Consider the following 23,873-nt stretch of genomic DNA (forward strand, 5'->3'; position numbering starts at 1 on the left):
GCCGCCCTCCTCATTGCACCTTGTTTGCAAATGACGTCACGCCCCTCCCCGCATGACGTCAGCCCCCCCCTCCGGTGATGTCAGCCTCCCCTCCGCCAATCAGCGCGGGGAAGCCGGGAGCGTGACGTGAGCGACCCTAGCAACAGCCCCCTCCGCCGCCGCCCAATTGGAAAATCGCTGGGGGCGGCAAGGAGCCAATGGGAGGCGGCGAGAGGGGAAGGCGGCAGGAGGCAGGTCTCCCTCAGCCTCCCTCCGACAAGATGGCGGCGGGGCTGGCGATGGCGGCCCTAACGGCTTTGTCTGCTTCCAGCGCCTGAGCCCGGGCCCGGCCCGGCCCGGCCGCCCCGAGCAGCGGCGGCGGAGACATGACCGCGGAGCCCATGAGGTAACGGCCGCCTCCCGCCCGCCGCCGCGGCGACAAAAACGGCCGCGAGGGGATCGAGGAGGACGAGGGGGGGGAGGAGGAGGGAGGGAGGGGAGGGGACCCGCGCCCCGCTCCCGCCTCACGCGCGGCCCTCGGCGGCGGCGCCACCGCCCGGCCCGGCCCGGGGCTCGGCGGCTCCTCGGCCCGCCTGGGGCGGGGCTGCGCTCGGCACGGCCCGGCCCGGGGCTGGCGGAGGCCGGGCAGGGGGAGGGGATGGCGGCGGGGGGCCGGGGGAGGGGACGGCGGCGGCGGGGAGCGGCCCCTCAGGCGGCGGGGCGCTGCCTCAGGCGGCCCCCCCCGGCCCCAGGGACTCCCCCCTCACGGCGCCTGCCCCGCTCCCGGGCTCCCCGGGCCGCCGTTGGCGAGGGGCTGCGCGAAGTCCGGCGGCCGCCCGAGCCCCTGTGGGAGGGAGGCGCCATGTTACAGCGGGACGGAGCGCGCTTTGTGTGCCTGAGGGGGCTCCGCGCCTTGCTGACAGCCGCACGCGTGTGCGGAGCGGCCGGGGAGGCACGGGTTTGTACACAGGGCTGTGCACAGGGGGTGCTGCGCTGCGTGTGGCTGCCGTGTGGTAGCGTTAGGGCGAGCATCACGCAGCCCTGGTACGGAAACTCGGGTAAACTTTCCCCTCCCTGTGTGTTTGTGCATCCTCGCCCGCCTCGGACCTGAGCAGCTCGCAACCACCGTTTCGTTTCAGCCCAAACTTAGGTGCCAAAACAGTAGTGCTGTGCTCTTGGGTACAACTTGGTTTTACAGCCTTATAACTTCAGAGGACATTATATACGTGGACTTCACAGAAAACGTTTACAAGGCGATCGTCATCGTTGCTGGTGTTGATCACATGCTAGGTGCAATTCATAAGCATTACAAATACGCGTTATGTGGTGCACGACTCCCCAGCAGCTAAGTTTGTTCGGCATGTTGTCTTCATTTTGTAAGACAGGGATTGCCCATCTCTCCCTCTCCTTATTACTCCTCTTCTTACCCTGTGTTCTTAAAGTACTTTGACAGCTTAAACCAGTTTTGTGTTGGATCGATTGTTTTATGTGTAGACTGAAATACTGGTTGACGGATTTTGCTTCTTTCATCTCCAGGCCTTGAAAAATCAAGGATAGAGCTTGATTTCTCCGTAGCAAAAAGAACTTGCCTAATTACTGACTGCTTTACAGTCGTAATTAGTGTTGCATGTTCTGAAAAACACTCTTCTATTTGGACCTCTCTGCTTTTTACTTTATCATGGCTGTTGTATTTTTTTCCCATTTTCCCATATTCTGTTTTGTCTTCCTTCTTTATCAACTTCTTGTTCCTGGTCTACATCATGAATGTGTTGTACTTAACTCTTTCCGTGCTCTTAGATTGTCATTGGCACAAGAACTGGCATGAATGCTAAGAGGCTGCTTTATTTTATGCTTCAGTGGAATTAAGAGGATACAGAAGCTCGTATGTTTTCCACTCAATTTTTCAGATGACCTGCAGACAGAAAGGTAAATGGGATCGTTGCAGTGTTTCATTTGTAAACTCAAAGATCAAAAAGTACGTACGAGGTCAATTTGAGATTGAATCTGTCCCACATAGTAAATGGGCCTTGACAAACTACTCCGTAGTAGTCTGGCATCATATTTTTTGGTGCTCCAGAGTTTTTTTTTCTGTTCATGAACTCAGTTCTCAGTCCAAATGTTTTTGGTAATCCTTATCCCACATGGAGCTCATCTTGAAGAGTGTAAAAACAGTTCTGTGTTAGGAAGTAGGCATGATTTTGTCGGATGCCATAGGGTTTGTGAGCCGATGAACACATTGCAAGGGCTTTCTTATTTATGTCAATTCAAGTTCTAATAATACTGGACTTGGAGAGAATGAGAGGGAAAAGAAAAGCACCACGAAGGAGTCCTTGATATGGTAACATCTTGATGGAGAAGCAAAGGTGTTCTTCCTGCCTTTTGTTCACACGCAGACACACACGGATGCACAGACAGACTTCTTTGCTCCCATTTTTAGCAAGGCCTCACACACGCGCACACACTTTGCTCCCATTTCCAGCGAGACCTGTTGGCCTGGCAGCTGCTGCGTCGGTGTCAACCTGCACGGTATCCCTGCGTGTTCGTTTCAGCTTCTGTTTAAGAAGTGTGCAGAAACACAGCTAGGGGGTTGTTGGTGGAATTGTTTAGAGGATGCGCAGGCAGTAGAGTTTTTGAAAATCTCCCATTACTTCTGGAAGACTTTTCCTGTTTAAAAGTAAAGTAATTGTTCTCTACTAGTTCACTGATTCTGGAGCATTCGAGTTACAATATAGGAAATAACCTTATTTAATTATAAGAACCTAGGAATCTTCTGCATCCAAATGAGAAGTTTGGAATGCTGAAAAACACGATGAGAATTGGAGTAACTGACTGAGAAACATAAAAATTCCTGCTTCTGTAAACGTTGATGAAGATATTTGGACCACAATCGTATATGAAACTTGATTTTATTTTATTTTTTTAAGAGTGGAGGAATTTTTGTCATAGTAACCTGACCTGTTCCTACCATTTTGGAGATCATGCTGTATAAGCACAACAATAGAAAAAGAAGAAATTTTGGATCTTACTCTCGCTTGGACTGTCGAGGAGGCAGCGTAGTGATACCAAGTAGTAAGCTGGTAAAATAAACTTCATGGCAACTTTTTTTATGCATCGGGCTTTCCAACTTGCAGCTTTTAAGTTTTTGGGTCACTTGAATGTCTTTGTCCCAAGTGCCTGTCACTACAGGTTGTATGAGGCGTGCTGCTGAATGCCACAGTAATCTAACAGGAAGTAAGTCCGGAGTAATCGTCCTCCTTCTCTGAAGGTGCATGGAAGCTAGCAGTCTTCCACACAGCCCTGTGCAATGGGCGTAAGCAGATCCGTTGCTCTTCAAGAATCAAAACATTAGGCTGGCTGTCATCTTCTCTCTGAGATGCCCGTGAGCCAATGCGTTCACACTGCTGAAGTGAAATTGAAATCCCTCTGAAGGAGAATCCTCCTGCAGGGGCCGTGTTGTTTCTGTTTCAGCATAGCTCCATCTCGTAGGGTTTTGTGAACTTTATCTTGTGGTCTCTGTAGGGGTTGACTGAAGGTACCTTCATTCTTTGTGGAATAATTTGCCGTGGTACAGGGATACCTTGACACTGTTGTAACATGAAATTCCCATTTTCATTACAGACGAGGATAAGATTCCACGTGCACTCGCGGCCTCTGCCAGAAGGGAGGAAGAGCTGGTGCTTTTGGCTTGCGTGTAACCCGCCAAAAAGAAAATGTCAAAACATAAAATAACACTAATGTGTTGTGTTCTCCAGGAAAAAAAAAAGCCTGCGACAAATGCTGGGATCACTAGATATGCCTTGTATGAACAGGGAAGCCTAGGGATAGTGCTGAACCTCAGGAAATCATGTTTCGTATCACTGGAGTTGGTGCCCGTAGGTGGTGTGGAAGTACGAGTTGGTTCATGGATAGGTCACTGCACGTTGTTCTGGTGGTGAGTCAGGAGGGAAAAGATGAAATTGACAAAAAGTCAGTGGCGAATGTCATAGAAGGTTTTATATTGACTTCCAGAGATGGTAGGTAAAGCTCTCTAATTTACTAAAGAGAGAGTACTAAGCTGTCATAATTAGTTATAACAACTAGCCCCAGGCAGTTGTCGTGCAAGATGGATGACGGATTGATGGATGTTGTTTTTTAATTATTATTTTTAAAGAAAAGGAGTGAAACTGAAAATCAAGACCTTGATTTCCCCGGTTGTTGCCAGGTGTCAACTTCAGTGCAGTTTAGGCAGTTCATTTGTCTGAAAGCTGCACAGTTGTAGGAATTTGTCTCAACACATCCAGCAGTAGAAGTCTTGTTGGGTGGATAAAATCGGTCATGTAAAGCGAAACAAAAACTTTGGCAATAAATTCGGCATTGTTAGTGGGGCAAACTGACATGACTGTTACCTTGGAAAATGAAAAGCTTGCATTTCAGGAAGATGCATTTCAGGAAGATGATAACCCTTAAAACCTGATAACAAACCCGATGGGGAGTATCTGGAAGACTTTAAGGAACATGCTTTATTTCTTATAGTTTGTAATGAATAAGGTCTCGTTGAGAGTCTTTGACAAATTCCAGAAAATGGAAGACAACTGAAACAAAGGAGAAGGCTTAGAAGGAGAAGGCTTAGGAGAAGGCTTAGGAGAAGGCGTCCCTCTAGAATTAGAGGGACGTGATGTCATGGGATGGAGCCCTTCTTCTCCTTTAAATGAAACATACTTCCACTTTTTTAGCAGTATTTTTTCTTGTAGGTTAAATATATGCTAGCTTCAGCTTCCTTTCCTGAATTAATGTATGAAGGTACTCAGTTTGCCATGATTTTTGTCTCATAAAGATGAAAACACAGTATTTAGGTTTTCAAAGGGTTGACTTCAGTCAGTGGTTTTAAGTTGGCAGACTGTTTTGCCATGGAAGTTAGAGACTTCCATATAGCAGTCAAGCCCACTAACAAAGGAGGTGTGTGTGTGTGTATTTAGAAAAAACAAACTTCACTTCTCACTGAAGCGTGGTAACTCAGCCAAATCATGTTAGGGTTGTTTGGGTACCCTCTAAAGAAAAAGAAATTGTGTAATTTTCCTTGAATGTGATAAAGGGTCTCTTAGTGACTTCGAACCATTCCCCTTGTGTGTCTGGAGAGAACTAATTCTGTTTACTTGTCTGAGCCTGTTGTGCTGTGCTGACACTCCAGAGTTATTTCATCCACATCATCAAGTGTCTTGAACTCTGCTAGGTATCACTTGATTAAGCCCCTGTGGATCAGAGTCAGTTCTAACCCAAATAAGAGGGAACCTGCGTTAATGAAGCCTTCAGAACAGAAGCTGTGTGTTCAGTGACGTGCTGGTGGCCGCCTCTCCTCTCAGTCAGAGCTGCAGTGTGCAGCTATCTCCGGGCTGTGTTCGATCCAGTAAATGCAGCGCGGCACGGGTCTGTCTGACCACAGGGGAACTAGTTTGCTGTGAGAAAGGCCAAACGATGGAATTGGTTATCGAGAGGTTGTGCAGTTTCCACCTGGAGGTGTCCAGAGCCCGGCGGGACGTGTTTGTGGGCAGCCTGCTGGCGGGGCGTGGGGCTAGCAGATCTCCAGAGCTCCCTCCCAGCCTAGAGGTTGCTGTGCTCTTTTGTCTCCCTTACCTGAGCAGCTCTAGCCTAGCACGGCAGCTCAAGTTCATGTACTGCTGCCACTGAAGTTCATAAATCTCAGTTGCCTGCGCTTGCAGAGACGTTTGTACAATGAGCGGTGATTAGGGAAATGAATTCAGCAGAAGGAACAGCTACTTCTAATCTGGATTGGTTTCAGCACGTGGATCACCCCGATTGTTGTGCTGCAGTGGAGGGGGAAGGAGAGAAGTGAGTGTGGCACCAGGCGTTTGTGGGCAGGCGCTGAGGGTTTGTGTCCTTGGGCAGTGGGGCCGGGTCATGTCAGCCCGAAAACACAGCGAGAACCTTGGCTGTGAAGCTGCACTCGTTTTGGTGTGGCTGGTGTATCGATACAAGTGTTTTGCAAAATAGTCATCTGATTTAAGCTATGCTGTATCATTTTGCTTTGCTCTTGGAAAACCCTTGCTGAGTTTAAAAACAACACCACAAAACCCAATAAAAGCTAATAGTGCTTTATGGCCCTGCCCTTGTAAAACACATGCTTGTGTTCAAGTGATACAAGAGGCTGTTTTATTTTCTGGTTATGTATTTTCTCTGAGAGAAGTAGGCTTTTTTTTTTTTTTATGGCACTTCAGGTGTGTTCACTCCTTTTCTGATTAGGGAGCAGCTTCTTTTGTAGATTTTTATCATCTTTCCTTCTCCAGCAGTTTTGAGCCATTTCATTCCTGTGTGTTCAGCCACAATGGTGATGCGCTTTTGTTTGAAACTGCTGTACAGCCTCTGCCCTTGTAACTGAAATCACGGTGTTGGGGCAAGTCTAACACCTCTCCTTTCCTTCAGGAAAATCTGTTTTGAAGGTCTGCAGGTGACAGAATGGTGGCCTGATTACATTCAGAATTAGGCAGTAGGACAGCAAATGACACTTTTTAGGGGGGGAAAGGGATACCTCCTAACAGTTTAGGATCTGGATGTTCTATTAAATGCATCGATTTCAGCTTTCTTTATGGTAAAGCAGATATTTTTAAAGGTGACCCTGTTAGTAATGCTTTAGAATTAGGAAAGGTTAGGAAAAATGGTTTCTGGTCTCCTTGAGAGCCTTAGATGCATCTCCACTAGCATTTGACATCAGAGGTGCCTTCAGTTGTGTTGGGACAGCAGCACCAAACCTTACTGTGTCCTAACACGCAGTCTGTTTTGCCTTTTCTCTTGCCATTGTCTTAATTAAAACATGCAGACTTCTGCTGTGGGTTGTGTAGTTGTCCTTCACAGACGGTACTGTTTGAAGGAGAGGATGCTAGTCTGCAGTTCAGGGGTTTGAAAGAACATCTGGTTTTAATTTTCTGTATTTTTTAAGGATTGTTTAGTTTTGTCCGCTTAATAGTTGTTGCTCTGCAGCATTTCCTTTCAGCTTCCAAAGTGAAAAGTAATTGGGATTTCACTTGAAGCAACTGTAAAGATGGATTAAAAAACTTGTGCCCTTGAACTACTTCTAGGGTGTAAACAAAGATTTCAGACGAGTGCTGAGTTTAAGGCAGTTGAGAACTCTCAAAGGAAAAAATCTGCAAGACGTATTTGTAAACAAACTGAGATGGATACAAAGCTGGGAAGGCTCCTGGACCGCTGACTGCCAGAGCCATTTGAAATTCAGATGAGCAGCACTTAGGCTAAAAGTTGGTGGGATGCTGTGGAAGAATGGGGAATTTGTTTGTTGAAAGGAAAATATTTTTAAAACGTTCTTCTGGATCTTGACGGTAGATGGGGCATTCCCCACCTCTGCTTTCAGGGTGCCTGAGGAGAGCAGACAAAAAACGAATGCACTAACAAGTTGTGTGATGGGGTGAGCGCAGGGGGACGGCGGGTGACAGCCACGTGGAATCGGGTGTGTGTCTTGGTTAGCTTAACGAGGATACCACACTTCCACCTCTTCCCCATGCCCCCACCTCCTTGTTCTTCTCTGCTCTTCGGCTCATTTGGAGCATCATTCAGCCTCCTGCATGGTTTGCCTGACGCAGACTTTGTTCTCCCACTGAGGGCCAGGCCTGTGCTGGTTAAGCATCCAGCACCCGCTCGGAGCTTAGGTAAGAAAGTGTGCTCTTGCACGGTAACTTCTCAAGGTCACAAATCCGGTTCATGGCCAAACCAATAATAGTAGGACACCTCTCCTTTCGTTCCTGTTCTAATTAGGCTGAGCAGTGTTGAAATAGCTCTAGAGTGGTGGTGAAGCTGTTTCTTTATGTGTGAGCCTGGAAGCTCGAGGAAATAGCGTAGGCATAGTTGATTCACGGTAGAGGGAGACTGCTCCCCTTAGTGCTCCTGAGCTGCTTTGAAGTTTTTAGGCTCCTCTGTATTTTTTTAGTACCCATTTTAACTGTTGGGATGAATCTATTGTGTCAATTTATGATAATACATTACAAGGAATAAGGATTTTGTGCGAAAGCATTGCCCTAAATCACAATTTCTTTGTGTAGAAGTATATTAAGTGTAAGGCCTTTACTTAAATTTGACCTATTACTGCTAATACAGGCTTATGGTACAAAATGCTGAATAATCTAGAGGAAAAGCAAGCTGAGGAGGCTTCTTAGTATTAGTTCGTAGATTTTTTGGTGTGTCAGCACGAATGTTTTTGCTCGGAAAACAATACTTGTAGGCTAGTTAGGATAAGAGACAATAGCTGGCTGCTGATCATGTTCCAAGTTGGTCATGAAGATGCACGCACAGTGTTCCGAGTGTTTTATGTTGAGAAAAATAGTATAACTTGGCTATAGTTCTCATTTTCTAAGATGTTATTACCAAAACAAGTTATTTATAAACTAAAAGAGCACATGCTTTATAAACTATATTCCACATGTTTTTTTTTTTTTTTTATTAGTGCCAAGGACTAACTTTGTGTTGCCTTTCTTTATATGCATTAATTCTTCACCTAGAAAGAAAATAAAATTTCTTTACATGCTTCTACGGTCAAATAATCCTGAGCAACTCTTCCATTTTTTAAAACTTCCTGTGGACAAATCACCATTTAAGCTCCTTTCTGAAGAGCATGCAGTCTCTGAAAGCTGAAGTGTGCGTACCACTGTCATCTTCTGCAGTGTTTTCCAGGTGTGCCCTCCATCTGTGACAAGAAGGGAAGCACAGGTCCCAGGGCTGGCAGTTGCATAGCAGCATCAATCTGGTAGTAAGAGCCGAAGACTTTTAGACAGACGGAGAGACCAATTTTAAGATGCACTTAAGAATAACCCAGGCTTTGGTACTGTCTTCCAGAGTTGCTTGAGCGATTGATGGCATATGGTCCAAAATTACAGTCTCAAAAGAAAACTGTCCTCATTCACAAAAATCTTCTCATGACAAAATGCAATTTTGTTTTGAGTCCTTCAGAAAATCATTTTAAACGATTTTTTTTTAAAGATGGATGCCTAATGCTGTTGTACAAACAGTTACTTTTCACTGTTTTAAGTAGTTACTTGAATTAATATGATGATGCCCTCTACATGTTGCTCAAGGGATCTCTCACCTGCATGCTTATTTTTTATGAAATGGGTGATTTTCCTTAGCAGTAGGAGTTAATTTGAGAGTCAGGAGTTAATAAATTTATTGATGGGTTCAGAAAAACAGTAGAGATGCTAAAGGTGAGAGGATTGAGTTTCTGATAAATATTCAAAAGATCCCACAAACTGTAGAACGGCGACAGAAAATCTTATTTCCTCGTACTATCAGAAGACTGTTTTGGAAATAATGAGGAGATTAGAAAACAGTGAAGAGAAGCCTCTGTCCTTTAACTGGGTTAACTTATGAAGCAGATAGTGCAGCTCAGCAGTTTGGGAAGCCGTATCTAATAGCAGATAAGGGATGATGACTCAGACATATCGGCTGGCAGATTTCGGAGAATTGATAGCGGCTGGGAGGGAAGCAGAGCCAAGCAGCCGAGAGTGGTGACTTCTGATAGCGGTGGTCTGGGGGCTGGCTGCCCTTGGCCCTGCTCTGGGACTTGCTGTTAGAAAAACAGACTTGTCTCGGGAGGTTGTAGAAGCTGTGGGTGGAAAAAAAGTCTGAAATAAGCACCATGAAATGTGAGGGAATAAAGTGCTCATCATGAGGAAACATAGGGGAAAAGTGGGGCCTTTTTACTACAAATAATTTACTACAAACACTACTTTTACTCTCTACTGAGTAGAGATACATGGCTACTGGTTCCTGGTATCTGAAACTGCCTCGTGAGCATTCCCAGGGTAGTACACTGTATAAATTAATTACGAATACTGGTACACAAAGATCATGGCATGATCTGATCGTACCTGGTTGGTTTTCAGCAGAACTAATATAGGATACAGTGTGTGTGTGTAAATGTGTGAGGTTGATTTATTATAAGGTTTGTGTAAGCATGTAGATTCGTCACACTTAGTGTACCTGTTATTTACATTGTAGATTAAAAAAAAAAAAAAAAGCTGTTATTTGTAGAGTTTTATATCCCCGGAGATTATTACTTTTTAAATAATGAAGTCAACATTTTATTTTTTTTTACCTGTTCAGCTTTGTACTGCCTTAGATTCTCCTTACAAAGTAGAATCTTAAATTAGTTTTTCCACTATGTTCATGTCACAGTAGCATTGCAACTCAGATTTCCTTGAGTTTTTTAAGTCATTTTTGTCTAGCTTAAAACAGTTTAAAATATATTTCTTGTTTCTGTTAACACATCCTTAGTACTTTGTCAAAAAGGCTGCACCTATGTGTTTGTGTGGTGGTGTTTTTTTTTTAAACACAATGTTTAATAAAACTACATCTTTTTTAAATTTTCTTTGATATTCCCCTTGTGGAACCAAATGTTTGGGTGATAATTGTGTTTCTCCTGTAGGTATGTATTAATCGGGACTTCCCTTTTCTTCTTTCAGGCTTGCTGACTAGCGTAAGATCTGTAGCTAACTTCAAGTTCTACTTGTGTTTTGACAGTGAAAGCAAGTTGAATACATTGGTGCAGAAACTCCATGACTTCTTGGCTCACTCATCGGAAGAATCTGAGGACGCAAATTCTCCTCCAGCGTTATCTAAAAACAAAACCATAGGTAAAAAGACACTTTTGTTTTCAGTTTGAACATACACATGATTCTGAAGTCAAAGAGCTTTGTGTTGTGATTTCATTATATCACACTTTGCTGGGGCAATTATGCCAAGTCCTAATGTGATTTAATGAAGTGGCGACATCTTGATAAATACGTCTAGCCTTTGATGCAATATTTCTTTCAGTTATGAATGTTTTCTCACTGTGAATAGAGCTGATACTGGTGGTGTATTCTACCTTCTGTGAAACCTGAGAAAGCAAACATGCATGTGTTTGCTGTGGTAGGGATTCCATGGTCAGTTTTCCTCAAGGTTTAAGGGCAGTATTTTATTTCTTCTGCTTAAGTAAAGCTTTTGCCATCCATCTAGTTGAGGAAGAAGTTCTTAAGGTTATGCTTCTGTAATTACTTAAAAACTACTTTTACATGTAGTCTGGAAGCATTAGAAAACAAACAAACAAAACCAACAGAGTGCTGTAGTATGTCAGATTTGGTGTTAGAAATTTTTACTTCCTAGTTGGAAATCAGTAACAAATTGTAAACGTTTTATTTTAGTTACAGTCATTAAAAAAAAAAGTGAAACTATTTCATAACAGTACCAAGTACAGTTTGTTTCCAAATTTAACTGGGACTGGGTACAGGTATACAACTTTTCAGACTCTGCTGTTCCATGAGCTAAAAATTGTGCTGAAATGATAGGGTACAGGAGAATGCGAGTGTGTTGGCCGTGCTGTGGAGTTTATTTTCAAACTGTTGTCACAAGTAATAAACCCGTGTGTGCGGCTTTTCATTCAGTGTTTCATCTTGAGAGTCTACTGCCATGTGGTGCTATCTGCCTTGTGTCAACGTCCGATTAAATGTTAACACTGGAGAAAGTATCCCACGAATAACTTCTTAAACAGAATAATAAATTAAACTGGCGGAGATGTACATGTTTCCAAGTGAGATTTAGCTGTGGAGCATACTGTTTTGAAAGAAATCTTCTGCTTTTATCCACTGTGGTTATGAAGTAAAATTTGGATACTTGCCTCAGAATACACATTTACTTTGAGACAGAGGTACGCCGACTAATTAAAAGCAGACATGCTTCAGTGTTGTTTTTGAGATTTTATTCTTTAAAAAGAGAACATATTAAAGTTGAAAAGTCAAGAATTAAATATTAGGAAATGCCAGAATTAACTGTGCAAAGTTACTTCCCCTCCCAGCTTTCTGTTTGTAATTTTAATGTCTCTAGGAACTACACTATATATATATATATATGTATGTTTTACCACAGAATGCCTATCCCGTGTAAATACTGGACAAGATTGGGGCCAGATCAGTTGTTTATAGTCAGGGATCTCATAGTGTTCCGGAATTTGGAGGATATATGGCTTATTAACTGGGGTGTTGTAAGGGGAGAGGTGATGATGAAGATGAAGATGGTTAGCTGTGGCTCAAGGAAGCTGGAGCATGTCCTTGCCACGCACACAGGTCAATTGAACACAGCTCAACTGAAATATGAAACGGTTGCTCATTGAGCACTTGATCTTGTGCACTTCTGTGGAGTTAACTGTACTGTGTTGTAGGTTGTAGGAGTGATAAGTGAAATTACACTGATAAGACCCTGATTCTGGCTTTTCTTAATTTTTGAGCACTTGATTTTACAGCCTTAATAATGTTTCTTTATCCTCTCTGCATTCGAATCGGATGTCTCCCTCTACATTGCGTGGGTGCCAGCAGGAGGATCACTGAGAGCGTAGGAGAGACTGACTTCCTGCTCTTGTTTCAAGTGACCGGCCCTGGAGCAGCAGTCACAGGGGAAATCCTGTGCTCCCCTAGCCCTGGAGTGGATGGAGCATGTGCAGTTTGGTCAGCGCTAGGAGCTGGGAGGGGATGCAGCATGCTCGGTCATAATGCGGGGATGGCGCATGTAGAAGCTGAGATGAGGGAGCATGTTCAGTTGCTTTCGGGAACAGCGCATGGGCAGCCAGAAGGCAGAATCCGCAGGCTTTATCTACCAGAATCGAAGAAACCTGTACTAAGCATATACAAACTGGGTTATCTTCAATAGATTTAGTACTTGGGCAAAACTGGTCAAAAGTAGAAGTGAGGCAGGGTCCCATCTCCAAAGGAAATGGAACCCTTCTGCCAGATTTCAGGTTCTCCCCTCAAAATGGGGGAAAGCCACTACTATTCCGTACAGATTTTATGTATTGAAAGGGGGTGGGGGCAGAAGCTTTGTTTATCTGTTTTGATTCCCCTCTCCAGCTTTGCATGCAGAAATGGCCGGATAATTTAGGCTAAATTGTTTGGGTACATTTTAGCCAAAGTCAAATACTCAGCATGCAATTTTCTATTTATTTATTTAATATAAAATACTATAGTTTTAGTTTTCCCCCAAGAGTAAAGGATCAGGAAATAGTAAGTTGCAATACCAGCAGTCTCATTCTATTATCACAAAAGGTAAAGATACTCATCCTTTTAATACACTATCACTATATTTGCATGTTTTTTAGTAGTGCATCTATTAAAATAGTGCTATTGCTATGTTTTTAAGCAACTGTATATGAGTATCGTTAAATCACTGAACTCCCCTCCATCACCAGGACGGGTGCATGGAACAGGTAGTCATAAGTTACCTGTCTTTAGGTTTTATATTCCACAGGTACTAAGATCAAGAAATGAGAATTCTCTATCATACGCTGATTTTTGTGTGCAGTTCCATGATCCTAGACTTAAAATGGTGTTTTTAATGTCAAAACATGTAAGAAAAATACTTAGAGTTTTTTTTTTTTTTTAAATACACTGACTATATTATCTTTGCATATACTGCTGCACTCTCATTTCTTCAGCAATGGGAAGGCTCTCTTTCAGCCCAGCAGCAACTTAAAAAACTGAAAGTAATTCCTGTGTGGTTTCTGTGAGATTTATGCCATGCAGTCAGCTGTGTTTTGCTGTTGTGCAAAGTTCTGTGAAAGTTACACAGTCATCTGTATTTACACCGATGAAATATAAACAGTGCTATGAGTTGCAATGTGAAGAACTGCTAATATTTCTTGCGTTTCAGTGGATTTCTTTCCTTTATCTCTGTAGGTAAAAGTAGAGAACCTGAGAGTAGTCCAACATCAATGGAGAACAACAGAGAAGAGGTAGGAATAAAAATGCTTTTGAATTTCAGTTGTATGACTAGTACAGAATGAATGGTGTGGGTGTGTAGGGAACAGAGTTCACTTGGTTGCTGTTTACAATAAATGCTTAAAGAACCGTTGTCAGAATTGTATGCAGAAAACACTCTGTCTGCTGAATAGAAACTTTAGTTGTAAAATATTATAGAATGGGTTTAAAAGTAAATTTAAAATTCTGAATGATGATGTGATTTAGGCATATGCAAGCCATCTTGCTTCTCCCTCATCCCCTTCTTTAAATTATTGAAATACACAGGTTTACTTGGATGATTTCTCTGTTTTTTTTCTGATGTACAATAATTCCTGGGTAAAATGTCTCTAATGCACTTCAGAGAGTTAACTTATGCTTACCTAAAGTGTGCAACTGCATTTTTGCTAGGAAACACAGTGTTGTTAATTTATTCAGACTGAGTGTATTGCAAAGTGACTTCTTTTTAAAGAAATTCAGTTATTATTTTTCTCCTTAATTCTGTTCTTTGATTTGCTTGTAAACAGGCTCCTATTTAATTTTTGCTTAAAAGAATTGGTCTCCCTTGTTTACACTCGCACCATATTACTGAGATAACAATAGATGCTCACAGAGCTGTGTAAGCTACTGCAGCACTGAGGTGCTGTGAGGAATCCCAGTGACTTTTATAAAAAGTGAAAGTGTGCAGCAGTACAGAGACAGAGAGGTGTGTGTGCTCAGTGTTGTTTTACACTGTGAGGTGAGTTAGACCATTCTTCTGTGCACTAATCGCGGAAGAGTTACCGCTGCGGCGAAGATGCACAGACTCAGAGGCCCCAGACCTGTTTGTGATTCCGAATGGTCATTGATCTGACCTGTTCTTTTCCCTGCTCCAGAAAGCTGAGAACTTACAGCACATTGGTGGGAGCTGACAATAGCAAGGGCAAAATTCCCTCAGTTTCATGGAGAGAGTGCTTGAGATGTGCAGTTTATTTCTGTGAATGTCTCAATTTAATTTACAGCAGCACTCTCTCTTAATTTCTCTCAAGATAGATGGTTAGTGAGGTTTGTGGGCATTAGATTAGTGACTTAGAGTTTGGTGACATCTGTTTTAAAACATATTTGTAAAGGAATTACGACTCCTTGGAGTCTTAAGTCTGCTTAAACTAAATCTGTGGGTTTTGGTTAACTGAACTGGCTTGACTATTGAAATTGTGTCACTTCTTGTTATTGCTTCTGTTGATTTATTTTATTTTGTAAGAGCCGGAGACTTCTGAGATGTTTCGGTGGTGTTTGAGTTAATGTAGGAAGCTTGTTCTGTTGACAGGTGTCATGGTCACAATGCAGTGACTTTTTTTTTTCTTCTTTTTAGGGCAGCAGCTCTTCAGAAAGAATGAAGTCCTTAGGATCATCACGTTCAAAAAGGTTGGTTCGGAAAAGAAAAGGAAATAAATTACTTTTAGTCCTATGGAAGTATTGCCAAGTCTTTGTACTATACCAGATGCTTTTGGTGTATACCACTTTAGGTCCACTAAGTTAACAGAGTTCTGGTAAAACAAATGCCTTATAGCACATTTACAATTCCAATAGTCTTTCAAGGTCAAGAAGCTAAGATCATAAAGCTATTTTTTTTATTTATTTATAATGAGATGACAAGATTATCCTGCAGCTTCGGGCTCTTTGGGACAAAGGTGCTTATACAATTACTTTACTCTTGCTCTTTCAACACATGGGATTCTCCCAAAAAAGTAAGCTAGGGCATACAGAAAAAAAGCTTCATGTACCTTATTAAGAGACTGTAGAATCAAAATGTGCTAATAACTTGTCCTGTGCAGCAGCTGCCATTTGCTGCATTTCTGCATAATCCCTTTTTGCTCTTTTTTTTTTTTTTTTTTTTTTTTTTTTTTTTTTTTTTTTTTTATAACAAAGTATGGAGTTAACTGTTTGCAGTTTGAAGAAGACAAATGTGTGACCTAAATAACAGCAGGCTTATTCTAATAGAACTCCTCATTTTTACTCTCAGCTGATGCTCATTCAGGTTATGTCCTTCATGATTTTTTTAATTATTCTACTATGCTGTGTAGATAGGTGAGCTCTTCTAAGTGCACAATTTGAGCATCTTCCTTCTTACTGCTCTTAAGCGGTATATCTCTCTTTTCAGTCTCGTATTTATCAAAGTTTGTTTATTGTATCATATTTGCTGGAATTAAATAACACTCTTCATTCTTCCTTTTTGTATTTGGCTTGATTCTGTATTTGCAAATGTGGTTTCATATTTGATTTTAATTTCTCCCTCGTCTTCTGAATGCAGTCTCCTGATAAACTTTTTTGTTTATATAATTTTGGCAGTTTTGTTTTTGCTTCCTGTCTATCGTTAAATGTAGTGTCCCTCATGTACTTACCACGCTGTGCCTGATACTGAAAAAACCAGCATCCTGCACTGACCTAAGTAGTCTTTGTTACCTTCAGTAATACTTAGGTATTACTGACAATTATTGAAATTAAACTATTTTTTTTCCCTGCCCTGACATAGTGTATTCCTTCACGTTAAGGTGTTAGTTCTGAGTTACTTTTGTGTGAAATTCTGGAGACTGATCTCTATATTCAACAGTCAGCTTTTTAATTTCTTTCTGCATTTCCTTTATTTCATTGCTAGTGTCTCTTCTGCCAAGCTGCTTTTTGTCATTTGCTAATATCTGTGTGTTCTCTTCGGGCTGCCTCTTAAACTTAGAACCATGTATAACATTTCTGAGTAGACATCCACTTGGGTTTCATTCTGGCTTTTTTTTTTTTTTTTATTTATAAAAATGTGACTTCCTGTATACCTTTTTAAAAGCATGTGAAACCTTGATATGACCACAAAACCATACAGCAAATAATGTGAAACAAAAATCCTTTATTAGTGTATCTTTTTATTTTGCATAGGAGGGAAGAGTTCCTTTTCCTAATAAGAAAATTACTGTAAAGCTTACTTACTGTAATAACTCAGAGCATCCCCCCTTGTGCTTTAAATGAATTAAAATAGAGGTTTCCCCAATTAGGTTTACCTGTATCACAGGATGTACTGTTTGTCACAGCATGGTTTTTTTTTCTGTCTGTGCAGGAAACCTACAATTGTGACAAAATACGTTGGATCAGATGATGAACAAATCTTAGATGAGACTGTAAATGAAGATAATTCAAATGAAAACTCAGAAAATGATGTTGATATGAAAAGCTTGCCTAAAGGTAGTTCATGTCTTTCTTTGTATCTGAATTCAGCAAATTAGCGAAGATTATGATGCAGTGTAAATATTTAATTAGAACGCACAAGTATTAGTAAAATACCTCTTCTAGGTCCTGTTGGCTTTTATGTATAAACATTCACATTCACATACACGTGCACACCTCCCTGCCCGACCCCTGCACAAACACTTAGAAGACGAAGTCCTGTTTCCAAGCACCTTTAATTTTGAACCCAGCATCCTGTAATATGTGGATATGCCAGGATGTGCTGATGGCTTAATTTCAGATGTCTATGGCCATGTGTACGAAACCACCATATAGCAGAGAAAATATTTCTGTTCTTGGGTAGAAGTCTCAAACTCTGTCACTTGCAAGTCTTACTTATTTTACTGTTCTGTCTTTGGAGGAGAAATAGATCAAAAGAAGTAAAAGTGAATGTGGGGGGAAAAATTTAATTATTAAATCTATTTTTAAGCAACCTTTTAAATAGTTGTTACTATAAGCTTTACATCCTGTTCTTCTTAACTATAGTGTGATTTTGATTAATCTCCATTTCTTACCTCTGAAAGTTACAGGAAACATTGGAGGGACTGCTACTGTTTTACTCCATGAGTAGCAGTCATTAAAACAGTCACTTGAAAATTACTTTTTTTCAGAATGTTGAATTATTTCCAGTGTCCTCACACCAAAAGTATTAAAACTGAGCTCTAAGTAGGAAAGATGTGTTTTAATTCACATAATTTTGATTATTACTGGTCTTTGTTTAAATAAAAAGTGATTTTCTAAATTTTACTAGGATGAAAAAAGGTTTTATTCCATTGTTCTTTTATTTATTTCATGCTGAAATAAATTAAGATGAGGGAAACCGGATAGAAGGGGGAAGAGAGAGAGAAGAGTAGTTACTTTTAGGCTTCTACTAGATTTAAGTGACCCAACCCAAGCTCTTTAGTTGCAGCATTGCACTGCAAATTCCTGTACTGATAAATTCCCAGCAGTTTGATAATCCACTTCTGCACATATCCCACCAGGACAGAGAGCATACAACTTGCTCCTCATAGCCTTTGGCTTTTGTCCTACAGTTACAAAATGGACACAGTTTGCAGTGTGTGGTGTTTAATTTTTTTGTGCTGTGAACACCTGTGCATTTGAAACTGTCAACAAATTGCACTTTTTTTTAAAGATACTATGTTGGCATTTATTTAAACAAGACTCTTGCACTTCATTTGGATGTGTAATGGTTTCCAATTTCTAAATGGAATTATTCTAGGTACAGTGGTTGTACAGCCTGAGCCAGTGCTGAATGAAGACAAAGATGATTTTAAAGGGCCTGAATTTAGAAGCAGAAATACCGTTAAAATGAAACCCGAAGCTCCCAAAAAGCGTGGAGGTAAATACAATTTAAAACATTTATTAAAACGGGTTTAAATTGCTGCTTATGACCACATTTGGTACATCTAAAAATTGTTCATATTTCTAATAAATTATCCTAAAAATACCTCCACTCTTCTGGCTTTTTGTTCATTAAGGATTCTAGCTGGCTGAAATTAGCCTCCATTGCTGCCCCTGCAATGCAGCAGTGAAAGCTAAGATTAGTTCTCATTACACTTCTTATTTTCAGTAGCTATAGGATGCATCATTAGGTACTCCATATGGACCCTTCTTGCTTTGTATTGAGAACAGTTGCTTGCTTGCAAGCAGGTGTTAATGGTTCCTTTTTTAAGGAATTCTATTGGAACAGCATTGGTAAGGGGATGGTCACTGACTCACCAAGAAAATGATTGTGTTTGAGCAGGGGCACGTATAGACATAGCTACCAATCAGTGAGCTAACAAGAAAGCTGAAGCCTCTGAGAGAATTCAAAGGCTTTCTCTTGTCTATTTTTTAAACTTGGGGGAGATTCCCCATTGGTGTGCCCTTCTAAAGATTATTTTGGAGAAGCTGCTTTGCTAGCGTGGTTTTTCATAACCTCTACTAAAACTCAGGAGAAGTTAGGTAGCTTCTAAGGATAACAAATTCCTCTCTCTCATATTTTTCCAAAACTTAAGGGGATGAGGAGGGAGTTATGTACAAACTAGCCAATAAGAAATCAGGTATTTTCTTTAATACTCCTAGCAGTACCTTAGTTCACACACCAGCAGCAGTACCCAGGACACTAACTTTTCCCATTGTGTCATTTGAGATACTCTTTTTTAAAGTCATTGTAATTTTATAAGTGTTATTTCTATCATATGTGGTTGATGAGAAGTAAAACACAACTGCGAGGAAATTTGCTTGTGCATACACAAGCATGTGTTTGATCACATTTTGAGCACTAACGCTTTCTCTAAGTTATTTGTCTTTGAAAGTTCGGTGGTATTAATGGAAGACATCCTACTTAGCATGTAGGGAAATACTTTTTACATTTGTGTTTATAACAGTTTACAAGAGGTCCAACTGAAATCTTCAGGGCTATAATATCAGAAAGCTAGGACTTCTGCTTGAGCTTTGTGGACTGTGTGCGCATCCTCAGGACAGTTCATAACTTGCCCTTCCAGCTTTAGTTTTCTGACCCTAGAGAATTTGAGGGCCCTCATTTCTGTATGTGGACTGGTTACTTATGTGTTGGTGCCTTGCAGAAGACAATTATTTTGGAAGGAATAGTAAGAGTTATAGACCATGCCTTTACCCAGGGCAAACTCAGCTGTATTTGTGTCACTGCTGGTAATCTTTGTATGATTTATTTTTAAAGCTCTCCCATATATGTGTTAAGCTCCTGTTGACTTTGAATAAAATGGAATAGGTAGTGCCTTCTCCTTAGTTGTCCCCATTTCCAGAACAGGAAGAGTAACCAGGAGAGAGTTGTGGCTACAGCCTACCTCAAGAACAGCTGGATTAGGAATGTGTCTAAACAGTTGTGCAGAAAAGATAGTGTTGATCCATTTATTCTGCACCTGCTGCATGCAGCAGGCCTAGTTAAAGGACGTGGCCCTCTGCCTCTCTCTTGCTGCCACAGTGAGGTGCCTGGCCTGTGCACATGCAAGATCGATCATTTACGGATTTAAGCAGGCAAGCATGTAGTCCCAGCTGCTTGACATCCTGAATTCTATGCACAGCATGAGTAAATAAACAAGAACAAAAAAAATTAAAAAGAAAAAAAGCCAGTGCATCTTGTTTTTTTTGCAGACTGCATCTACACATTTTCATTAGGAGTTACATGTCCTTTTTATGTTAGAAATGTCAGTAGTAACGGAACTCTCTTGCCTTTGTAGCATCCAAATGGTCTTACCCAGCACTCTTAAAAGGCATTGTGTCAGTCCTTATTTGCAACTTCTGTGTCTGCAGCACGGTTATGGTTGTGTTTTTACTAACAAACTCGTTAGGAATTCCTAACAAACTAGTTAGAAATGTTTTTTTTAAAGTAGTTTCTCAGTATTAATGAATAAATAGTTACTTCATTTCTTCGGACCTCTATCATTTGTAGTAGTAATATGGTTTACAAAGGTATGCCTCAAAAATACCTTTTTTTTTTTTTTCTAGTGCTAACTTGCAGATTTTAGGAAGAAGGCAGTATTTTATCCCCTCAAATTTGTAGAGAAGGTGGAAGTGGCTTGGGACTTGATAGCGAATAGCTTGTTCTCCCTCCATTTCTTACACCCAGTAAGGACAGTGCAGCATTTGGAACAGGCACTTGAGCTTTCGAGGTCATATGGGATGTTTTGAAAATCTACAAGCTCTGCAGTACATGTGTGATTGCATGCATTGAAGTTAAAATCAACACATTTTGCATTCATAATTTCAGACCTGGTATTTTCACTGAACTGTAAGGATGTATTAGCTGTTCTCACTGAACTGTAGTCTATTTGAGATTGTGCTTCAGGAGCTAATAGCTAGTAGCTTGTATTGTGTATATGTCCACTCAGTTCCTTAACATTGTTCTGTTGGTGCTTGGTTCTTACTCTGTGTAGTAGTTATTTTTTTATTGATAGTCTGTACTCAGACTATAACCATGAAGTTAAATATTTGAGGCAATTTCCCTGTACTACTTACTGAACATGACAGCAAATGGCAAGTCACAGTTAAGCCTGTATCAAACCTCTGTCTACTTGATCCCAGATTAAGTTTGTGACAGCATATTAATTTAATGTATAAGCATTCTCAAATGATTTTCCTCCTTGGAAGCATCATTGCTGCTGAAAAGAAAAGAGTCTCATATCTCACAGTATTAATTAGTTGGTTTAATAGCCTGGCAGAGAGCAAGCCTTCCAACCCTAAGTTCACTGCCTTTAGAAGTGAGCTGAGGGATTAACATAGAGATGGTTTCTTGACCAAATGTATACGTGGCACCAGAGTGGTACAGAACTAAGAGAACAGTCAGCAAGATGTTGAGAACGTACGTGTTACAGCAAAACAGTACTTTAAAAACAAGAAATCAAGAAGGGAACAAAACTGAAAGAGGATTTTTCAGACATTATTTAAAAGCATTACATATACCTTCTGTAATGGTTTCCAGTCTTTTTCACTGAGAAACTAAAGCTGTGTGTGAAAGAACCATCGTAATACAAACCGTGTTCATAAAATTCCATTTAAAGAATAAAAGAGGAAGGTTATACAGGATATCAGGGCTTTGAAAGATTTTTAGTGATGACTTGCACATTTAGGTGTGATCTCAGGAGATGACCAGTTAATTCAAATTGGGTCTCCCAAAGGAAAAGATGTATTTTGATCCCAAGTGGAGTATAATAATTAGAGGAAAATTCTTCCAATCTTTAACTGGTGAGCAGTGCAGAAACATCTCTCTGACACTGGGTGGTAAAGAACATAACAGGCCAACATACTGTAAGAAAATGAAATAGATATACAGATTTCTTTTAAAAAATTAATAAAAAGAATTAATGTGTGGTTTATAATCCTCTCTATAGAGGAAGGACTACATGGAATTGTAAGCTGTACAGCTTGTGGGCAACAGGTGAACCATTTTCAAAAGGATTCAATCTATAGACATCCTACACTGAAAGTTCTTATTTGTAAGGTATGTGGTAAACAGTTCTACAGTTTGTACTGTTTGTTTTTGTTTGAAATGTCATATAAGTTGATTTGGGTGGGATTTTTGTGGGAGTAGTTCTTGGTTTTTAGCATAAAAACCTTTCAGTCATCAGCTGTTATAATTAAGGAAACTAAAGCAGAAAGCAACAAAAAATATTTTTGTATACCTCAGTTAAACTCATTGTGATTTCTTTGTAAGTTATTTTTACAGTTTTAAGACTAGAGTATTAGTGATGTTAAATAGTCTGTCTGAAATTTCTGCTACTTGTATTATAAGAACAAATTGGATTCTGGATCTCCTGGTAAAGCACACTGTATGTAAAACACCATCAGAGCAACAAGTAGAAAGCTAGCTTCAACACCGTCTCAGTTTCACTGCCATACAGACTCAGGACTGTCATAATTTATGGCAACCTCTGTAACGATTATGTAGTCTCTAGCCCTAAGCTAACATCTGGGTCTTCAGCTACATAGCTGATGGTGGCTTCAGTTGGGTTGTAAGTTGCCAGCAATGCAAGAGATGAGGAGCAGGGGAGGAAGGAACTGGCTTTGCCTCCTGTTGCAGAGACCTACCTTTGGATTTTCAAGGAGACAGAGATCTCTCTGTTACATATCTCTGTATCTGTAGAGATTCTGTATTTATACAGATAACTCTGAAGATACAGAGATACAGATTTGTGCATATTTAGCGTTCCCCTTCTCTCCTGCTTCTCCCCCAGATCCCAAATAATGTTAGGCATTTGGCTGACTTACTGTCTCAGACGTGTCCATATAGTCTAATATTCTGGCTCATTTCTTCTACTTATTCTGGCTTGTTTCTTTTATAAAGCGTGCTTCAGGCAAATTAGCTTTCAGGATGACTGTTTTCAATCTCCATTAGAGTCCTAACTCTTTCCAAGACTTGAGAATCATTGATATGTAACTGTACATGTTCGTGTGATATGTGCAAGTATCCAGTTCAGTTTTGAAACTTGTTTAGGTTGTTGGGTTCCCTAACAGCTCCTGACTGCGTTCTGCTAAGTAATGATGTCATTTGTTGTTTCCCACAAATTTTCTGTATCTTTTCTTAATTGAACATGGCCATACTTTAATGTGTGAGAGGGGAATGGAAGTCCCTGACCTGCATATTCTGTCTTCCATGTATTCTTTCCTCCTGCTTAGGTAAAAAGCCCTAGACTTTCCAGTTTTATTTCAGAGAATGTTTTCCTTTGACTTTAAGTATACTGCTAAGAGTCCAAACATCAGCTTATATTGTTGGCTTTTCTTGGTGTTCGGGTGGTGTATAACTCTGTATTCCAGATCACTTCAGGTGGAAGTCTCTTCTGGATTCTGAATTCACTGGGTGTAAGGGCAGAATTTAGCTGATAGCTTGTATTAATCCCAGAAGTATAAGCAGACCTTCAAGTTTAGGAGAACTTCCTTTAGCAATGATTGGAAAATGATTTGAAAATTTGGTTTAAAAACTTCAGCACCTGAAGCCACTGCTACTGCTAGCTGAGTTGCGTGTATTATTTTCCTCTTGTTACCAGTTTTTTAATTAAAATGCTATCTGCACCTGGAAATTGAAGCCTTCGATGTTAACATCGGGATGAATACTGAAGATCTTTTTATTTAAAATCGTACGGGATTGATGAATAAATAACATAGAGCTGAAAACTAATTTATGTAGGATTAAGTGTATCAGGGAGACATGGTTTTCTTTACTGTGTTGTTGATGTCCCTAGAATGTAGGCAGAAAATCTTTCCTAAATTTGAAGACAAACATTCAGTTCATGTTCTAGAATATGCAAATATGCAGTCATCAAACAAAAGCCTGTTACATAACTTTCAAATAAACTTGGAGCTATCTAAATAAGTGATGATTTAGGACCTGTTGTACCTATGATTCTTTTTTCTTTTTAGATTAAT

The 23,873-nt window shown here is 40.6% G+C and overlaps 1 protein-coding gene across 5 annotated transcripts in view; it reads left to right on the top strand.

The window, feature by feature from the left end:
• Positions 1-239: 239 nt before the first annotated feature.
• The window catches only part of ATRX (ATRX chromatin remodeler), an 85,215-nt gene continuing 61,581 nt past the window's right edge, over positions 240-23,873 (top strand). For 2 of the 5 annotated variants that reach the window (XM_084293983.1, XM_084293984.1), the window contains exons 1-7: positions 240-385; positions 10,498-10,610; positions 13,680-13,735; positions 15,091-15,143; positions 16,822-16,946; positions 18,211-18,330; positions 21,842-21,951. In XM_084293983.1, coding sequence (XP_084150109.1) covers positions 366-385; positions 10,498-10,610; positions 13,680-13,735; positions 15,091-15,143; positions 16,822-16,946; positions 18,211-18,330; positions 21,842-21,951 — 597 coding nt within the window. In that variant the 5' untranslated portion in view covers positions 240-365. Of the gene's footprint in view, positions 386-9,683; positions 9,780-10,497; positions 10,611-11,561; positions 11,663-12,323; positions 12,456-13,679; positions 13,736-15,090; positions 15,144-16,821; positions 16,947-18,210; positions 18,331-21,841; positions 21,952-23,873 lie in introns of those variants that run through there. The other 3 variants (XM_084293985.1, XM_084293986.1, XM_084293987.1) reach the window with 3 other exon arrangements.

The sequence above is a fragment of the Netta rufina genome, assembly GCF_964035555.1.
Source record: "Netta rufina genome assembly, chromosome: 12".
Classification (NCBI taxonomy): Eukaryota; Metazoa; Chordata; class Aves; order Anseriformes; family Anatidae; genus Netta; species Netta rufina.